A 20,571-nucleotide genomic window follows, 5' to 3' on the forward strand; every position below is an offset into this window, starting at 1 on the left:
ACGAAAATGTTGTTGAGGTTCTCTGTATCTTTTAGTTACCTTACCATTTTTGAACCTCCTCTCCCTTTCTATTATTATTATTATTATTATTATTATTAATCCTTTATTCTGTAAACCGCCGTGATCGAAGGAATGGCAGTATATAAATAAAATCTCATTCATTCATTCATTCATTTATCCCAGTCTGAGATTCAAGTGAGCCTGTGGACATATGGTGACCACATAAATTCGACAGGGTTTTCTTCTTTTAATTTTTTTTATGGTTAGGTTTTTAACCAGTTTTATCTGTGAGCTGCCTTGTGTCCCTTTCTGGAAGAAAGCCAGCATGGAAAATAAATAAATAAATAAATAAATAAATAAATAAATAAATAAATGGCAAGCAATACTTGGAGACGATTTTGCCATTTCCTTCCTCTGAAATATAGCCTAGAGCACCTGGTATTTCTAATCAATCTCCCACCCAAGTACTAACCAGACTGATCATGCTTAGCTTTCAAGATCAGCCAGCATCTGGTGCCTTGGAGGTATTTAGGCTTTCCTGTGGTAGGAAGATATGGTTCTTAAAATAGCATGGACCTGAGACATATAGGGCTTTAGAGGTCCTAACCAGCAATTGGGATCTGGTGCGTTTAGGGTATTTGTCTGCCTACAAAGTTTAAAACAGATACAGCTCTAAAATTCACATCATACAAATATTTAAAACTATAATTAAACATATCATGATTGTGATCTTGCAATGTATGTTGCAGAACCTTCTAATGATTAAACTATATCAATGTGACCATGCTAATGAATTGTGCTACTGCACAACAGGGCACCATGCAAGATGTGCTTTGGAATATGTTGTGCATTGTGGCTGTTGCACTTGGGACCATTTCACATTGAGACATAATGCATTATAAACCATTGCACAATAGCTTCATTGCTGGCTGCACTTACACAGTAGTTCTGATGACATAGTTTCATCTCTCCTCTCCTCCTAAGAATACAGACGTTGCACAATGGCGCAATTCAACTTTATGTGATCATAAATCAGATTACAATTTCCCAGCAGAATGCCAACCTGTTACCCAAAATGGCTGTTACCCAAAATGCACTCACAGTCAGTATTTAATAGGGGAATTTTATTAGCTCAATTACAGCAGCCAAGCAGGCTTGGGGAACTCAAAGCAGGGATCAAGCCTGTGTATACTGGGTTCTGAGAAACAGCACTCCAGAATGGAAGTCCAAAATAGTTTTATTTGCAAATCAAGGGAAATCATCATTGACACAAAGACACTCACTCATGCACACATCCAAGAACTATCAATATAAAAGGTGGTAGCAGATAACAACTGAAGGGGTTGCAGGAGGTGATACTGTACCTATTCCAAAAGTTGGGGGACACTGTGAAATGAAATGGCTCAACAGCTGCCAGCAATGCTGAGGAGTCAAGCGAGATACTGAACTCAAGCCAGATGGAATTAGGGGTGCCTGAGCAAGAATATTTGTAGGACAAAGAAAGAGGGGGGCTATAGATGGCTGGACCTTGTGGTAACAAACCAATAGTTATATGTTTTAGTTTATTTCTTTGTTTAATTTATATCCTGCCTTTCACCCAGTACAGAGCCCAAAAATAGAATTAAAAGCTTTAAAAACATGACAATTAAAAAGAAAACAACAAAAGAAGAGTACAGCATATTCTAAAAGGCTTGTCCTTCCTTACCCAGCAATCGGTCATCGAAGACCTGCTGAAATAAAAAGGTCTTCCTCTGCCTACAGAAAATAGTAAAACACCAGGAGACTCATATGGGAGAATACAGTCTTTCATATAACCTGGACTTGATCCATATAGAATCTTACAGCTCATAACCAGTACTATGAATTGTGCCCAGAAATGGAGTAGCAGCAAGTGGAGCTGTTGCAATAAGAGAGTTGTTGCTACTAAACATTTGAGAATGGGGGTTGCTACAAAAAGACAAAGAAATAGGACCTGGAACAGATCAAACCTGGACTCTCCCTGGAAGCGAAGATGATTAAGGGTCTTGACAGACAGCCGCCCCTTTCCTAGCCAGATTGAGGCCATGGCAACCTCAGGCCACAGCCCCAATTTGGCCTTTCAAGGGCACAAAAAGGAGCCACAAAAAGTGGCTCCTTTTTGTTCCCTCAAAAGGGCACCATACCTGCAGCAGCACAGCTATATGGTGCTTTTTTGGCACTGTGTTGTTTGGATGCAGCGCTGGAGGAGTGTCATGATGCCTCGCGCCTTGTGGAGCGGCGAGTGGCATCATGGTGCCCTGTGGACAGAGTCAGGGCATGTGTCATCTGATGCAACACCCCAACTCCGCCCACAGGCCAGCCTTTCAGGCCGGTCTGTATAAGTTGAAGGTGTCATACTTTGGCTCCATCATGAGAAGGCATGGACCATTGGAAAAGAAAATAATGCTGGGAAAGGTAGAAGGCAGCAGAAAGAGAGGAAGACCTCATGCCAGATGGATAGATTCAATCAGGGAGGCCAGGAGCCTGAATCTGCAAGACCTAAGCAGAGCAGTGGAGGATAGTGGGGCTTAGAGATGTCTCATCCACAGGGTTGCCATGAATCGAGGTCAACTTGAAGGGAGCTAACAACAACAAATTATATAAGAGAGATGACCTCATACAGGTGATAGCTAGTGGCTTCCCAGCCTGTTGGGTAGTTGTGGTGGATTGTCTGATCAATTTAGTCCAAACTTTAAAGGAGCTGAACCTGTTTCAGAGTTCATCATCCTGGAGAGTTCTTTTCAACTTCAAATTAAAACTCAGAGCAGACTGACTGTTTACGGACAACTGAGATGGGAACCGCTAGCCACCCATGCCTTCTAGTTTATTATGGATGCGATCCTGTTGGTTTCTTATGTGTGCTTAAATTTCCTGCAGAAGTGGCTGGACATTTTTATCTGATGTGCAGCATCCACATTAAATTAAAGGTTATGGAAGTGGAGTGGCACATGTGGTATAATTATACAATGCAGCCATTCAACACAAGGGTTGTGTGCCATAATCAGTGCATGACTCCACATGCAGCAAGGCATTTTAAAAGAAATTGTTACTGAGTGTCCATTCTTCCATTCAAAAGGTTGGTAAGTGGAAGCTTTTCCACTACATGCAGTCCTGACATTCAAATTGTGTTGAAAGTTAATTTAAAAAAAGAAAGAAAAGAAAAAGAGTAAGTCAATACAGACCTGAACAACATTAAAACATATCACTATCCTATGATTCTTTATTATATTATTATCCTTTTTATATAATTACCCTTATTATTCTTTATTATACCCCTACATCAAATACCTGAACTGAAAAGAAGGAAAAGCCTCAAAAATCTTATCAAAGAAAAAACGCTGTTTAAAAACACAATTGTTTTCGGGATTGCAAAAAGTGTATGTGTACAGTGTGTGTGTGTATGTATTCAGGGATTGTATTTTTGTTTTGCAGTAATTTGCAGAAGGCATTGAAATGGGAGCGGGTATCAGTAGTTCACTCGTTGCATTGTGTATGTTTACATATCACCATTGGTGTCTAAAATCAGGTGTGGGTGTCCGATTTAATACACAGCTGTTACTTTTAAAGTGCCTTAGCATGCAGAGATTTATCCTACACAACTTGACCGTAGGGTCTAGACCTGTATTTTCAGACATTACCACTACTTTGGTTTCTCTCCCATCTTTTGTGCAACACACCTTCTGTTTTTTCTCCTCTTTGACAATTTCTCCCTTTTCAAGTCTTTTCCCCAGCTCCCTTTTCACACCATAGGAAGCTCTTTAATGGTTATCCTTGATATAAAACTGCCTTTAGAATGCTGCTGTATCACCTCCCTCCCCCCCACCTCCGACTAAAAACCTGGTCTGGCTTCCTAATGAAATTGGTGGAAATCAGTTCATTTACTTGGAGATGTGATGGCTCTCTAGAATTTAATCTGAGCTCTGGGATTAATTGCACCCTTGGGCCAGGAGCCTAATGAGTTCTTGCTTGCTCTGCAGACATGACACATAGAGTTTGACACCCAGTAGCCAAGATCCTACCTTGGTTTTTGTGTAGCTTAAGTTTCTGCATGTGGAGTTACATTCTGATTGTGGTACACACTGCACTTGTTGAATGGTAACCCTCCTTTGCAAGCCAGTGCACAAACAGCTATACTACTGAATGCACAACTGGACGCACAATCAAATATTCAATCAGTGTTCAACTAAATGCTTAAGTTAATGCACCTGTGCATTTGGAAAGGACATTGTGTGTGCAACTCTGCTTCTCTGATCTTGATCTGAATGCAGACCTTGTGTGCATCAGGCAAAAATGTCCAATGGCTTTTGCAGGAAAGCTTACACATGTGCAAAGGCTTACACAGGGAGCTCTGGTGGCGCAGTGTTTAAATGATGGTACTGCAGCCATTCACAGCCACAACGTTGTGAGTTTGATCCCTGGCAGGGCTCCAGGGTCGAGTCAGCCTTGCATCCTTCCGTGAGTCACTAAAATCAGTACTCAGCTTGTTGGGGGCAATTCGCTTAAACATTGCAAACTGCTTAGGGAGTGCTTAAGTACACTGATAAGCTGTATAGAAATGTACTTGCTATTGCTACTGCTATTGCTATTGCAAAACACCAACATTATTCCAGCCATTGTGTTACCACATGAGCAGATGTTGTAGCTTCTAAATGTGGGTTGCAGCCCAGCATACACAACGGCGAGCAGACATAATCTGCCATAGCAATGGAGACATAGGCTCAGAGGCTGAGGAACACCAGACCTAGAAATTAATGGAAAGCCAGTAATCCTTTGCATGAGGTACCTGAGACCCATGGCCCTGACAGATAAGGGACTCTGGAGCCTGAGACCTACAAGTCTGAGAACTATCTAGCATTGGCAACCTCTGGGCCTGCTTCCAATACTGGGACAGCGCTCCCTTTTCCATGAACTCTGCAGTCCTCGAAGCCAGTACCAGCACCTTTCTGAAGACCTACACAATCCCTGGAGCTGGTGTACCAGTACCAACAGTGGGCCACCCTTGAGCCTTTGGTGAGATGGAGGGGTAGACCCTGGGAGAGGTGGTGTGGGACTGGTGGATAGGTTCTACCCAATAGGGAATGCTACATCATGTGTCACTACTCTCTTCTTCTTGCAGCCACGCCTTCACAGCCATCTATCCAAGGACCCACCAGCAGAGTGGAGTCGGGAGCCTCAGTGACTTTCAACTGCACTTCGGATCGGTTCTCTCCCCGAGACATCGCAGTCACCTGGTGGAAGGACGGGAGGCCCATCCAACCCTTGCAGACCACTGTTCTACCAGAAGGAGAGAGCATCTCCTATCAGGTTTTGAGCACTGTGGAAGTACAGCTCACAAAAGAGGATGTGAAGTCACAACTTGTCTGCCAGATCAACCACAACACTTTAAGAAGTCCCTTGAAGCAAGGCTTTAGAGTCGGGGATGTCCTCAGAGGTACTGGTGCTGGCAGGGCTCTGGCTTCCAGATGAGAAATGATTGCAAAGGAGGGGAGGGGAGCTACATTTTGTGTGCTAGAGAGAAAGAACAGGCTGTTATTTTATATGACATGGTGCCTCCTTCTTTGGAGGTCTTCAAACTGAGGCTGGATGGCTGTCTGTTGGGATTCTGATTGAGAGTTCCTGCATGGCAGTCGGTTGAACTGGATGGCCCTTGTGGGCTCTTCCAACTCTATAATTCTATGAGGACAGATGACTTTCGGGAATTGATGTCTTAGTTGTTGGTGTTTTCATTTCTAAATTGCCTTCATCCTCAAGTTATCTTAGTGCAGTACACATAGAATCATAGACTCTTAAGAAGGGACTGCATGAAATCCACAATTACAGCACTCCTAAAAGGTGCTCTATTTAAAGACTTCCAAAGATAAGTTTATCGCACTGGGGTTAAAACATTCCCCAGTGCGTTCTAACGTGCCCATGTGCGGGCACGCACGGAATGTGACGGGAACGCAATGGGGCCAAGAACCCCATTTTACTGCAGTCTGGAATGCTGCCTTTGCCACTGGGCATTCCAATCGCGTTCCCGTTGCATTCCAGAGGGTGCCATTTCTGAGAACGCTTTAAATGCAACGGGTAAAATAGGGTTCTTGGCCCCATCGTGTTCCCGTCACATTCCATGCACGCCTGCGCGTGGGCACATTAGAACGCACTGGGGAACGTTTTATCCCCAGTGCGATATTCTTCAAAGAGTCCACCCCTCCTCCCAACACAAAACAATCCATTCTACTCTTACAGTAAAAAAAAAGTTCTTCCTAACATTTGGGTAGAAACTGCATGCAATTTGAATCCATTGGTTTGTGTTCTAGTCTCCAGAGCAGCAGAAAAGAAGCTCACTCCATCTTCTGCATGACATCCCTTCAGATATTTTAATACGTAATGGCTATTGTATCACCACTGAGTCTTGCCTTCTCCAAGCTAAACAAACCCTAAGTCATCTTCATAAGGCTTGGTTTCCAGACCTTTGTTCATCTTTTAAAATAATAAATCTGGTCAAAATTGTATACCACCACCGTAAGCTGAACACACCAATTACATCTGATTTCAGAAGTGAAACAAAATCAGGTTTGGTTCATATTTGGATGGGAAGTCATCAGGAATGAATCCCACAGATCTCCAAGAAGGCCACTGGAAACTCTAGAGAGCCATCACTACTAATCGGAGTTGATACTCTGAACTAGTTGGGCCCCTGGCCTGACCCAATGTAATGGAACTTCCTACTTTTCTAAAATTAGAGGCCCCTACCCTGCACCCAGCAAATCAACAACAAAATGCAGTCATCCATGAAATTAAATTTTAAAAGAAATTCCAAAAACCCTCTAAATTTTAAATCAATATGCCTGAGCATATTTAGTTTGGTGCTGGAAGTGGGGGGGGGGGGGGGTAGGTAGTAATTGAAATACCTTTGAAGTTGAGTTGCACCATGGAGATATTGGCTCCTGTACTTTGAGCCACACAGTTGATGAATCCTCGATTCTCCAGACTTTTTTGTGACTACAACTCCCATATCCCTTTACCATTGGCCATATTATCTGGGGATTCTGGGAGCTGAAGTTTTAGAAATGGCCCAGACAGAGTGGGACATAGAACCCATGGGCTTCAATTTCTCTGAGCTTAAGAACATAAAAAGAGTCTGTTTTGGACCAGAATGGAGGCATATCTGGTCCAGTATTCCATTCATGAAGTGGCCAACCAGTTGTCCATGAGAGAAGTCCACTAGCAAACCATAAACACAGCTTCCTCTGGCTAGCTATAGAATTGATTGAGCCAGTGTGATCAAATGAGATATTTCTTGTGGTCTTAAGAAGCGGGCAATGTTGAATTACAGAGGCACATAAGGACAGGCCCTACAGCCATGCCCACAGGTAGAATTCATAGTCAAAAGTAGATTAATATATGGTTTTCTGTTATTTATAGTCATGGGGCCTAACTGTCTGGTTATACCCAAATGTCATAAAACACAGACAACATAGAGCGCAGACAAATACCAAATGGATTACTAGGGTTGGATACAATATTAGAATATATTATTTAAAAATTTGTCCAAAAAGTAATCAAAACCTGCATAATTTCCAAACTATTCACAGTTTAGGATTTTGTTTGTGCACATTGGGAGACTCTGACAAGGGGAATCCTAGACAGGCCAGAATCTCAAATTGTGGGCATTGTTCTGCATGGAAATATATATGGAGTGTTCAAGTTTCTTGTATAAAAACTAAAAATTTCTGCACAGATCAGCAGTATTTTTTTACAAAGAAAATCATACATGTGAGTTTTTCAAGTTTTATGTAGAAAACCCAACATTTTCTGCACAGAACACATTTTCTAACAGAAAATGCAGTTTTCTGCATTTACCCATGTGTAATTTTTTGCACAAACAAAATCCTGAACTGTGAATAGTTTGAAAATTAATACAGTTTTTGAAGACTTTCTTGCAGCAAGGAGGATTCTTTTTAATCATTTTTACTCATGACAGTGAAAATTGTGACAATTTGCTTCCCTACAAACCACTAGGAAAATCTCAGATTTACATGTTTGAAGCATGACTACAACCAAGCCTGTGCCTTGTAACCTCCATAAGCCCCAGTGATATTTATTTCTAATTTGCAGTATTTAGATTGCAGAACAGCCAATTGAAATGTTACTTCACAAACAATAGTTAAATTGCTTTGGATAGGTCTCACCTGGAATCTTGTGTCCGTTTCTGGGTACCATAGTTTAAGAAGGACATTGACAAGCTAGATTATGTCCGGAGGAGGGTGACATAGATAGTAAGAGATCTATAAAACAAACCTTAGGAGAGATGGTTGAGAGAGCTGAACACGTTTAGTCTAGAGGGGGAAAGATGGAGAGGTAACATGGCAGTCATCTTGAAACATCTGAAGGAGTGTCAGGTGAGAGACGGAGCAAGCTTGTTCTTTGCTGCTGTTCCAGAAGACAGGATTCAAACCAGTGGGTTGAGATAACAGAAAAGGAGATTGTGGACATTATCAGACAAGGGAAATTGGAAGTATAATCCAATGGCATTCTAGATGCAATCATGGGGTTTAACATTATTGTGTGATAGACAACCACACGTAAATTTGGGCAATGGGAAGTCAGTCCGAGCGCAATCATGGAGTTTCACGTTATTGCGTGAGAGGTGATCACATCCAATTTCAGGCAATGGCAAGCTATTTTTGGGCAATGGGAAGCCAGTTCAAATGCAATTCGCATTCACATAAATTCACTGAACCAGCGAATTCACATAAATGTGTTCTGGCCCCACTTTCTTTTCATTCAAAATTAAGAGAAATTCCTCACGTGTGATAATTCCATTAACTATGGCAAGAGTTGTTTGACAGTGGTCTCACTATGCTACTTCATCGACATGCATACACCCAAAAAGGACTCTAGTGGCAAACATCAGTAGTTCTGCTGAGACAGGGACAGCAATTTTGCTTGCTTAAAAAACTGTACATGCAACTGTAGTTCTGTCTTCTGTTTACAGCTCTTCAGGTGATAGTGCCCCAAACCCTGTAGGTCTAGTTCAGTATGGATGCTGCTGCCAAATGTGACTCTGAGAGTGGGCAGTTGGCAAGGATTGGGTCCACACTGTCCCCCTCAGGAGATCATGGCGGTTGCTGTACCTCCCTGCTGCACCCCTAAAAAAAATTTCTCAAGAATTAAAATATAATTTTGCCACCTTTCACCATCTTTTGGCCTACCTCTGCTGAATAAACCTTGCCAGAAGAAGCCGTACAATAGGCAATAACAACAACAACAACAACAACAATGTAGTAGTAGCAGTAGTAATGGCCAGCATTCTACGTCTGCTCAGCTGTAGGCAGCCCTCCATATCCATAGATTCTGTATCCATGGATCCCACTGTATCCACGGCTTGGAAATATTCCAAATTCCCCCGCCCCCCCCCCCCCCCAAAAAAGGAAATCTTGATTTTGCCATTTTATATAAGGGATACCGTTTTATTATTCCATTGTATTTAATAAGACTTGAGCATCCACAGATTTTGGTATCCATGGAAGGTCCCACAACTGAACCCCGGTGGATATCAGATGCTGACTGTACTAAATTAAGTATACTTAGGTCCAAAACACACTGCAGAAATAATCCACTTTGAGACTGCCGTAACTGCCCTGGTTTGATGCTAGAGAATTCTGGGAACTGTAATTTTGTGGGACATGTAGCCTTCTCTGTCTGAGAGCTCTGGGGCCACAATAAACTATAATTCCCAAGATTCCTTAGCACTGAACCAGGGCAATTAAAATGGTCTCAAACTGGATAATTGTTTTGGATCTTAGGCAAAGAATAGGTAACTGTTCCATATTCATGATTGCTGTGTTGTCACAGTTGTGACATTGTTGCCATGATTATAACATCCTCCCCTCACAACCCAGAAAGGGGATCCTTTCTGTTGGCAATCAGAGCATGAATGAATGACATCTCTGCCAAGTTTGGGGGGCATCAGGCCAGGAGAGGTTACTTTGTTAAGTATACAGTTGGCTGTTCCCCTTTGCGGCTTTGACTTTAGATTGTTTGTGGTTTTGATTAATATGTTCTCTCTAGGAATCTCTAGGTCCTCCAGTGCAACTTCTGACAGACATTGACCATAGAGATATGCTGGAGAACCTAGAGAAAATACTTCTCTAGACATCTGTAGGTCCTCCAGTATGATTCTATGATTCATCTGGCAGATGTTGGCCATAGAGTTGCACTGGAGGACCTGGAGATTCTTAGAGAGGAGTTCTCTTAGGTAAAAAGAACAGTGGTTTTTTAATTGTGTTTTTTTCCACATTCACAGGGGTCCTTCACCCCTAACCACAGTGGATGTGGAGCGAACACTGTACTTAATTATATGTAACTAAATAGCTGATAGAGCTGATAGAAAACACTGGAGGAGGAGGATGTCTGGAATCCTGTTGGGGGCTTACATCTTCGTAAGTGGATTTACATCTGCAAGAATTAGAACTGGGCAGTTCTGTAATGTCTATATCCAGTAAAGGACTAGTATTATGTTACTGCATAGAGTAGCCAGTGTAATGTCAATGTCCAGTAAAGAGCTGTTGTTATTTTACTATGTAAAGGAGCCCGTGAAGTAACCAATGAGCAATGGGATTAATCCACAACAGAACCAATGTGCATCCCTCCCAGCTCATATCAGTTTCATTGTGCATTGATTGCATTGTGCATCAGGACACCAGCTAGGCAGTGCTGATGCACATCGGTAGCCCAATTCACATGGGGACATTCTTGTCAGTGTCCTGTTACACATCATTGCAATTCACTAACAGGGTTTCTTAGTGACTCTAATACATAAATACTATATCTACTCAACTATGGCGCTTTACAGACCGCCCAAAAGGGCAGTCTGCTGGCGCCAGTGTTTGCTGTGGCAGGGAACTGCAGCAGACAAACCGCATGATTCCCTGGTGCAGCAAAAAGAACCCGCAAAAAGCGGGTTCTTTTTGCGACGTGGTTATGATGCTGTAAGGCGCCAGTGGCGCACTTGCGGTGTCATTTCTGCGCCGCGATGTCAAAATGGCGACACCCATGTAGAATGGGCCCCACCATTTTGTACATGCTCGGCACCTACTAGGATTAGGAGCGTCCGGAAAGGATGCCCCTTCCTAACCCTAGTATGTGCCGAGCATGTACTTTTTGGCGGTGTGGAACCCGCCTATAAGTCAATGTCATGCATACATCAAGGGCAGGTTTGGGGGCCAGAATTATGGATTTTATTATGACCCACAGATAAGTCGAGTGTAAAACTAGGGGCATGTAACAAAAGATCTAAAGGATGAAGCAAATGCCAAAAAACTTACAAAATTTACAGGCCATAGCTGTTTGTGCTCACACTAAATGTTGGATGGATGAGATTAGTAGGAGATCAGTGCTTTTAATACACATTACACTCTTGATGGTTCCTTTTTTAAAATAAGAGTTAAAGTACAGCACTTACCTTGGCCTGTTGAAATGTCAACTCAGTTTTTGGGGGGTCAATTCTTTACTAAAATTTCTAGATTTATACATAGAATCATGAATATATACAGTAAGTATATGTAAAATTACATAATGTACACCGTGATAGAAGATTTCGGATAATAATAATAATAATAACAGGAACATGCCACACTGACCAACAGTAACTCATAGATTCTTAGATATAATCAAAACCTTTGATGTTCAAAACTCCAACTGGTAATACATCACAGGCTGTGAACCCAACTTAAAAAATCAGACACAGAGATTGGAAATAGAATAAACAAGGCAACTATGTACAGTGGGCCCTTGGTATCCACTGGAGTTTGGTTCCAGGACCCCCTTGAATACCAAAACTTGTGGATGCTCAGGTCCCATTAAATACAATGGCATAGTGAAATGGTGTCCCTAATAATAGAATAGCAAAAAATTATGGAATGTTTTTGGAACGTGTGTATCTGTGTGTGTGTGTGTGTTGGAATATTTTCAAACTTAAGGGATCGCCTCCTTGGGTACAATCCGCCCCGTACCCTCAGATCCTCTGGGAGGAATTTGTTGCAGTCCACAAAGACCAGATTGCCGGTGACCTGCCAGAGGACTTTTTCCACGATCGCTCCCACTTTATGGAATGGCCTGCCAGACGAGATCCGTCAAATTGCCAACCTTGAGATCTTCAAGAAAGCTGTCAAGATGGATCTCTTCCAGCAGACCTTCCCGGAATAGATCCCAGCCATGTAATGCTCCCCCCCACAGTCATATACAAGCGAAGACTCTGCCCACCGTTATTTTATTATTGTAGTATTGTTTTTAGATTTTATTGTCTGTAATTTTAATGGATGGAATTTTTTTTTAAGGGGGGGAATTGTATATATTGTATTTTTTTTTTGAAAGGTTGTATGCCGCTTTGATTGTGGAAACAAAAAGCAGGATATAAATTAACGCTTTATTATTATTATTATTATTATTATTATTTAATCGGTTGATAAAGAATCTGTGGATATGGAGAGATAACTACCTGTTCCCTGTGTTATTTGAGTGATATTTTAGTAGATGAGGATGGATTGCTGCTTATAGCAAGATTTGGATTTTTATTTCCTATTACAAACCAAAGCCCAGATAGAATTCAGTCCCAATCCAGCCCTGCTTCGAATCCAAAAGAGATTTCCCTTGATGAATCTTAAGGTCTTGACACTGATTTCTTTGGCTTTGTTTGCACAGTTCCACCTAACATACGAGTAGAAACCATTCCGCCGCCTCCCATCCAGCTGAACGACACTGTGACCATCACCTGCAGCGTGGAAAATTTTTATCCGAATGACACAACCCTGGTCTGGCTTGAGAATAACAACAAGAGTGAAATAGGAACTGACGAACCCATGACCCAGAACTGGGATGGGACATCCTCTCTGAAGAGTTCCCTGGCCGTGAAGGCAACTGAAGAGAGGAATTTGTCGGTATTTGCTTGCCTGGTCAGACATAATTCTCAGCCTCCAGTTAACAAAACAGCAACACTGATCATTCGAGCACAGACTGAGGGAGATGAGAGTGCCGATACTCCTGGACCAGGTGAATGTGCGGGTTGATGCAAGTGTTATTCAATGCTTTGGTGCTTCCACTCTGTTCAATCCATGTTGACTGTCCATGTAAGCTGACTGTTTACTCTGTATGCTCAGCCTGCATTGGATATGCATCCGTCATGTTGTGAAGAGTTCCAGCATATGGCCATTTGAATGTCAGACCTCTTCACTCAAAGGGAGAAGGCTGTCATTTCAGTGCTAAAACACCTATTTTGCATGCAGAATGTCCAAGATTCTGTCCCCAAAATCTCCAGGAAGAGCTTGGAAAAGCTCCTGTCTGAAAACTGGGAGGAGGTCACTGTCATTAAATGTAGACCAGTGTCATTACATTTTCTCCAACATGGTGCCCTCCAGGGTGTGCTAGTGGCTGGGTTTGGGGGGAGTTGTTTTCCAACACATCTGGGGAGGGTGTACCACATTGAAGATCTTAACGAACAAATGGTCAAACAGAATATTAGGACGGTTGGTACATTCTCAACCTACTTCTCCCACACTGAGAACCTGTCTTCCAACTCTGATCCAGAGATGGCCTTTTTGATTTCTAGCTATCCTCTGTAACAGAGTTTGTTTCTTTGTTTATGTAGAATATTTATGCATGACTCTTCAGCCACACAGGACATCTTACAGATTATTAATTTGACAGTTTCCTACCTTCGGGTTTACAATCTAAAAAGACATGACACAAAAGGGGAAGGGAATGGCAGTGGACAAAGGGACCAAGGGACTGTGCAGACTGGCAGTTTGGGCCGGGTTGGGGGCGGAGTCGGGGCATAGCCTCTACATGATATACAGCTGGGCTCTGCCCCCAGGGCGGCATGATGCCATATGCTGAACCACACAGCATGCGGCATCACAGTGCACCTCTGGCACTGCGTCTGCACGAAGGAGCGCCATAAAACCGCAGCACCACAGCTATCACACCCTATCACACCCTTTCCAGGGCACAAAAAGGAGCTGCTTTTTGCAGCTCCTCTTTGCACCCTAGAAAGGCCAGATTGGAGCTGCAGCATGCAGTTGCCATGGCCCCAACCTGGCTGTAAAAGGGGTGGCTGGAGACCACCCCTTCGGGGCTGTCTGTACAGCCCCCAAGTCTAGCAGAAACTGTCAGTTCTTCTCTCCTTCCGAGGCCAGGGTGATGGCAGTTGGAATAGAGGGAGGGTCCTCCATCTTCTTCTGGGGCTAGGCATGGTGGAGCTGTGTCTGCCTCTTCTTCTCTCTCTCTGAGGCCAGGGTAGTGGGAGTAAGATAAAGGGAGGGCCTTTCATCTGCCTCTAGGACTATGCATGGGGGAGTTGGTGGGAACAAGACACAGCACCCAAGATGTGGACCACTAAGTCCTAGGATATCCAAGTTGTCCTGTCTCTGTGAATATTCTGCCCCCTTCTGAAGATACTTGTTTGTTTGAGTCGAATTTGAAGCTGCTGCCTGTGTGAACTCTATCTTTGCTCCACCTAGAAAATTATTTAGACAAGCTTACATCTTCTGTCACTTCTTGTTTCATCTCATCTCACTGGGATATTGGCTGAGATCCTACATCAAGGAGATGAAGCGTTAACCTACCCTCATGGACTTGCGTGATAGTTGCCCAATAATAATTGCCTTGTTAGTGGATAAAGCTGTTGCACAACCGAACGTGCAGACATATTTGCATGTGCGCTGCCCATCACACAGTGTACAATGCCCATCTGTATGCACAATGGACATGCACAATCAACTCCATTTACATGCAATACACACAACTCCATTTCTGCAACCTTGAACTGAATGTAGATGATCTACAGATGTGTCCCATTGCTTCTGCAGAAGGACTTATGCATATGTAAAACACCAACAGGATCCTAACCATTGTCCATTTGGTTTTTATTTTCTTGTTAACCACCTAGAGTGCCTCATTTGAGATAGGAAGAAAGGATGACAACTCTGAATGCAATTTCTTTGCAGGTGAAGCAAGCATCTTCATCATTGTTGCAGTGGTTTGTCTGCTCCTTGTAGTGTTGGTGGTTGCAATCATCTACCTCGTCCTAGCAAGGCATCACAAAGGTAGCTATTTGTATGTGTTCAGGTGTTGCCTTTATTTGTCCCATTTGAGGCTTAGCATGGTGTGGAAATGCTGCCCTTATTCTGTAACTGAATAGGAACCCCTTGAGCACTTTTTTTTAAAAAAATTATAAATTCCCCTTCATCTAAAAGAGGTAGCAGTACAGTCTACATGGCATTTTAAAAGATAAGTCCAGTATAATAACCATGCAGTTAAAAGCTGAATACCGCCACAATATTGTGGTGTGTCTTCAAGTCATTTCCAACTTATGGCAACCCTAGGGAAAGCTATCATGAGGGTTTTCTTGGCAAGATCTGTACAGAGCGGGTTTGCTCTGAGGCTGAGAAGGCATGACTTACCAGAGGTCACTCAGTGGGTTTCCATGGATAAGGAAGGATTTGAACCTGGCTCTTCCAAAGCCCTAGTCCAGCAGTCAAACCACTACACAACACTACCTCTACACCACCATGATATGACCTTAAATGTCTTCAGTGTCATCTGACTTGCAATGCTAAGCAGGGATGATCCTGGTATGTTCTCTGAGACCACCAAGGAATACTATGGCTTGTTCCTTTGATGTCAATGGGATGGTGAATCCACCACAGGTTTCCCCTTGAACTTTATAAGTTCTATCCAAGGTGCTGAACTCTATACCAAAGAGAAGTTGGCACTTTGGATAGCTACCCCACAGCAGACTTATCACCCCATTTATATGGGAGACCCCAGCTGCCAGTAAATAGAAAAAGGCAATAAGAAACTCTTATGGATAAATATGACAAAGAAAACCCTATTCCAGGGTTGCCATAAATTGGTGTTAACTTGAAGGCACATAACAACAAGAAGAAGAAGGTTATGGAATACATTCAGTCTTCAGAATTTAACTACAAAGGTTGTAACTTTGGATTAATTTTACACCTTGAATAGCACTTTTAAATTTCAGATTAAAACTCAGAGTGGCTTCAGGGATCCATCAGCCAGTACAAAAAGATTATTTTTCTCCTTTGATTTCCTCTCTGTTGCTTTGAAAATTGTGCAGAGCTTGTCAAGTTACAACTAATATAGTTACCAGTATTGCATAATTGGGGGAGTAACAAAGGGTGCAATGAAGCCACATTCCAAAACGAATGTAAAGAGTTAAAGCTTATTGTTAAAGAGTTAACGCTGAGTAATATAGTTCCTAGTAAGAGTTTCAAAAGTTACTTTTAAAGATCCTTTTTATAGGCATTTACCCAGAATGCTTTTCATGTTTTATGTCATTCTCTTATCAGCTCTATGGGATTATTCCCCCAAAATGTAACAGAAGACAATGGGAAAGTAATGAGTATTACAACAAAAGGAAAATTAATGAGTAGTGCCACAGGCAGCACAAGTTCATTGTTTTCATCATTCTAATGAGTAACCAAAGGAGGTTATTTTTAGGGTGCATCTACACTGTAGAAATAATACAGTTTGATAACACTTTAACGGTCATAGCTCCATCTTACAGAATCCTTGGATTTGTAGTTTTTGGCAGGGAAGGCTAAAGGGTTCTATAAGATGGAGCTACGGCACTTAAAGTGGTGTTACACTGCATTATTTCTACAGTGTAGATGCACTCTTAAACATTAAACAATAATGGAACAAATTGCTTTTTAAAAAGTAGCTTTCCAACCTCTGAAACTGGATTTAAATAACATTTTTTTCAGAGGAGGAGTTCCACACATTTTATCAGATTTTTAGTGACACCTCCTGCCCCCCCCCCCCCAAAATGTTACGAACAATTGTTCTTTGGTAGGAAAAATGCTGAAGATTTGCAGAGGGATTTTCCTCTCTCAAATGTCTTGGAAGGAACCTAGGAATTTCCTGAAGGTCAGGGGAAAATAGTATTCCAGTTAATGTGATGGTATCTTTTCTCCTCTGTAGGTAAAGACCCTACCTCCGTAAGGTAAGTCTGAGCATGTTAAGTATTGGGATACTTACTGATTGGAGGGAGGGAGCATGGTGTAATAGCTAGAGTGGCTTTCCCTTGTCCCAATTCTCCAACTTGGTTGGACTGCAACTCCCATCCTCCCTCACCTAGCCCAGCAGTTGAAGCTAAGCATAAAGTAGGACCACAGCTATCAGCTGATGTTTTTCAGCCAAAACGAGAAACCAGAGGTAGGAATCATGTAGCTCTCCAGAGGTTTTTGGACTGTAAGTCCCACCTTCCTTCACCATTGTTTCCGTTGGCTTCTCGGACAACTGGGAATTGCAGTCCAATAACATCTAGAGCCTTGCAATCTACAGCCTGCTGTAACTGAGATACGGACCTAAATCAAATTGTTGAGCTCAATTGGATGTCAATATTAAACCAATTGATGCCAACACAAGTGTTACCAGATATTCAAAATAAGAGGCAGTCAAAATTAATGATGGACACAATTGACAGCGAGGAAGTAGCTATCAATGAATTCGTGTTCAACCTAAACACCAAGTGAAAGTATTGATTTCCACTATGTCTTTCTCTGCAAAATTGACCCATTTTCCACATTTGTAAATTACACAATGTGCATATTTCAGTCTTTATGAAGGGTCCACATTCAAAAATACAGGATTTTTATTTGATTTTATTTTTGGGGGATCTTGTTCTGTCTATATAAAAGGACATACTTTCTAGCCCACAAATAGGGGGCACCCTTTAGAATAAAGGACACACTTAACCGGTACTTATTTAAATGCTCCTGATTCACTGGGTCTTCTTTAGTTGAGGATGACTCTCTAGTCTAGAGAAACACATCATTTCTATCCCTGTATTAAACAAATCCATTTTCAACACATTATCAGAGGCTGACATTCTACCAGGGCTGCTGAAGGTATTTGAGAAGTAGCCACCATGGAGATTTTTAAAGAAAGCCTTTAAGCAAGGTTACCTTCTTGTTGGTTTGGAAACCTAAGAAATGTTTGCTCCAGAGACTTATTATTTTGTTGTCTGGCTTTCTTTCTCTATTTTGCTGCTGATCTCCTGGGTTCCCTCCCACCATCACTACTATCCCAAGATCTCTGTCTTTCTCTTGTCCTGGGCTTTGTGCTGTCTTTTATATTTTTCTTATTCACCAGGGTCCTGTATCGGGGTTGTGTAGCATGACTCTCCAGAGTTATGCGTTTATTATGTTACAAAGCCCTTGTGTTGAATGACAACATTGGATGCATAGCCCAGTGCACAATCTAAACTGAGATCCTACTTTGCTTCTGCGTGGCATAAATATCTGCTGATGGAGTTATATTGTACTGCCATCATGTCTAAGCAGAATTCCAATGTAGGATTCAAAGACATAGGACTTTATCACACGGAGCCAAATTGGAGGCAAATTGGTTAAATCCCATGCAGAAATGGGATTTTAAAATCCACTTTTGTGGGTAGTTTTTCAGACGTGGTGTCAACGAGAAATAACACAACATTAATTCAAATGCAAAGTCAACAAAACACACTCCTTTTTACTTTCGGAAAGTTCCCAAAGTAAAAAGGAATGGGTTTTGTCAACTTTGCACTCGGTTTAATGTCGCGTTATTTCTCATTGACACAAATTTTGTGTGAAAAACTACCTGCTTTTGCAGGTTATTTCTAGTTTCTGTTTGGATTAACCTCGAACGTTGTGTGAAAAATAAGCCGCTTTTGTGGGGGGTTTTCACTCTAAATCAAGTTTCTGCACGGGATCCGTCTGTGTGATACACTCCATAGCCATGTTAGTCTAGATCAGAATGCAAAGGGATCTTGAAGCGCCATTAAGACTAACTGAAAGAAAAAAGTTGGTAGCATATGCTTTCATAAACAAAGAGTGGTGCATCTACACTGTAGAGATAATGCAGTTTGATGCCATTGTAACTGCCATGATTCCATCCTGCAGAATCCTGGGATTTGTAGTTTGATGAGGCACGGCACTCTTTGGTAGGGATGGCTGAAGACCTTGTAAAAATACAAATCCCAGGATTTCCATAGGATGGACAGTTAAAGTGGTGCCAAACTGTATTAATTCTGCAGTGTGGCAGCTGCCAGAGAATGGGTGGTGTTTCACAATGCACAGGGTGCAACTCCAGTGTGAAACATCAATGTACAAGTGCAGTGCATAGTGTGCAGTGGAAAACTGCAATGTCCCACATTGCTTTATGTGCAACTCTGCCTCTGCTACTGTCAGCAGAATGCCTAGGTTGCACTGTGGCTAATAATTCACCCTGCATTTACATTTGTGCATTTCACTAGCAGAATGGCAATCATAATGTACATCTGCCCACAGAGGAGCTGCATATGTGCAACTCAGCTTCCAAACTTTGTACCGAACATGAATGTGCTGTCTTGGACAACAATGTCCAGTCTCTTTCATAGGGACTAACTCCTGTGTAAGACATAATCGAGAGCCAGCGTGGTGTAGTGGTTTACACATTGGCCTATGAGCCTGGAGACCAGGGTTTCAAATCCCAGTTTGGCCAGGGAAACCCACTAGGTGAGCTTAGGCCAGTCACACTCTCACAGCCTCAGATGATGGCTATGGCAATCCAATTGTCAAGAAACTTGCCAAGAAAACCCTATGATGGGATCATAGACTTAGGGTCATCATAAGTCAGAAAAAACTTGGAAGACACACAGCAACAAAAATGACACAATCAGGATCTCAGCCATTGTTTTACACTTTCAGATTGTTAGTCACCATGTCTTTTCTTTTCTTTAAATCTTTTATTGTAGGTTCCTGTTGGTTAGTCACATGGATCCCGATTCTAAAACATCATGCCTTAGACTGATTAAGATTTATTGCCTGCCATTTGTCAAGGGGGAGTTTAATTGCAAATGTGCCCTCCTGCCACTTAACGGGAGGACAATAAAAATGATGCGGCCGTTATTTATTTTCTTGTTAATTTTATAGTCCGTGTTTTCATGTAAAAGACAGCAAACACCATGTAATATAATAAGCAATAAGACCATTGTATAAAAAGGCAGACGGAAGAGCCGACAAAAAGTCAGACAACACCAGTCAATTGAAAGCCATATTAAGATTAAAATATCTCAGAGCAGGACACACTGTTTCTTCTTCCCATCCGCCTCATTTTGCCCTCACCACAACCCTGTGAGGTAGGTTAGGCTAACAAAGAAGGAGAGAGCAGAGACAGTGGGTTGAGCTCAGCTTCCCTGACCTATGTCCAATTCCCTATTCTCTAAATGAGTCCAGGAATGAAGGAAAGGAATTACAAGAGATATCCAGAATGCTAAAATATTGAAATCCACACATCTTCCATACGCAGAAAATGAGTTGTTCCTTTCCTTCATAAAAGGGGAAAGTACAATGATACCCTTGATATCTGCTGGGGTTTGGTTACCAAAATCTGTAGATGTTCAAGTCCCATCAAATACAGTAGCATAGTAAAATGATGTCCCTTGTATAAAATGGCAAAATCAAAGTTTTCTTTTTGGATTATTATTATTATTATTATTATTATTATTATTATTATTATTATTATTAT

General features: G+C 41.9%; 1 protein-coding gene across 3 annotated transcripts in view; it reads left to right on the forward strand.

Moving 5' to 3' along the window:
• LOC121929286 (tyrosine-protein phosphatase non-receptor type substrate 1-like) overlaps positions 1 to 20,571 on the forward strand; it is a 199,844-nt gene that overhangs the window by 167,659 nt on the left and 11,614 nt on the right. For all 3 annotated transcript variants that reach the window (XM_042464676.1, XM_042464674.1, XM_042464675.1), the window contains exons 4-7: positions 5,135 to 5,449; positions 12,706 to 13,053; positions 15,006 to 15,104; positions 17,005 to 17,026. In XM_042464676.1, coding sequence (XP_042320610.1) covers positions 5,135 to 5,449; positions 12,706 to 13,053; positions 15,006 to 15,104; positions 17,005 to 17,026 — 784 coding nt within the window. The remainder of the gene's footprint in view (positions 1 to 5,134; positions 5,450 to 12,705; positions 13,054 to 15,005; positions 15,105 to 17,004; positions 17,027 to 20,571) is intronic.

This window comes from Sceloporus undulatus, chromosome 4, assembly GCF_019175285.1.
Source record: "Sceloporus undulatus isolate JIND9_A2432 ecotype Alabama chromosome 4, SceUnd_v1.1, whole genome shotgun sequence".
NCBI classification, from domain to species: domain Eukaryota; kingdom Metazoa; phylum Chordata; class Lepidosauria; order Squamata; family Phrynosomatidae; genus Sceloporus; species Sceloporus undulatus.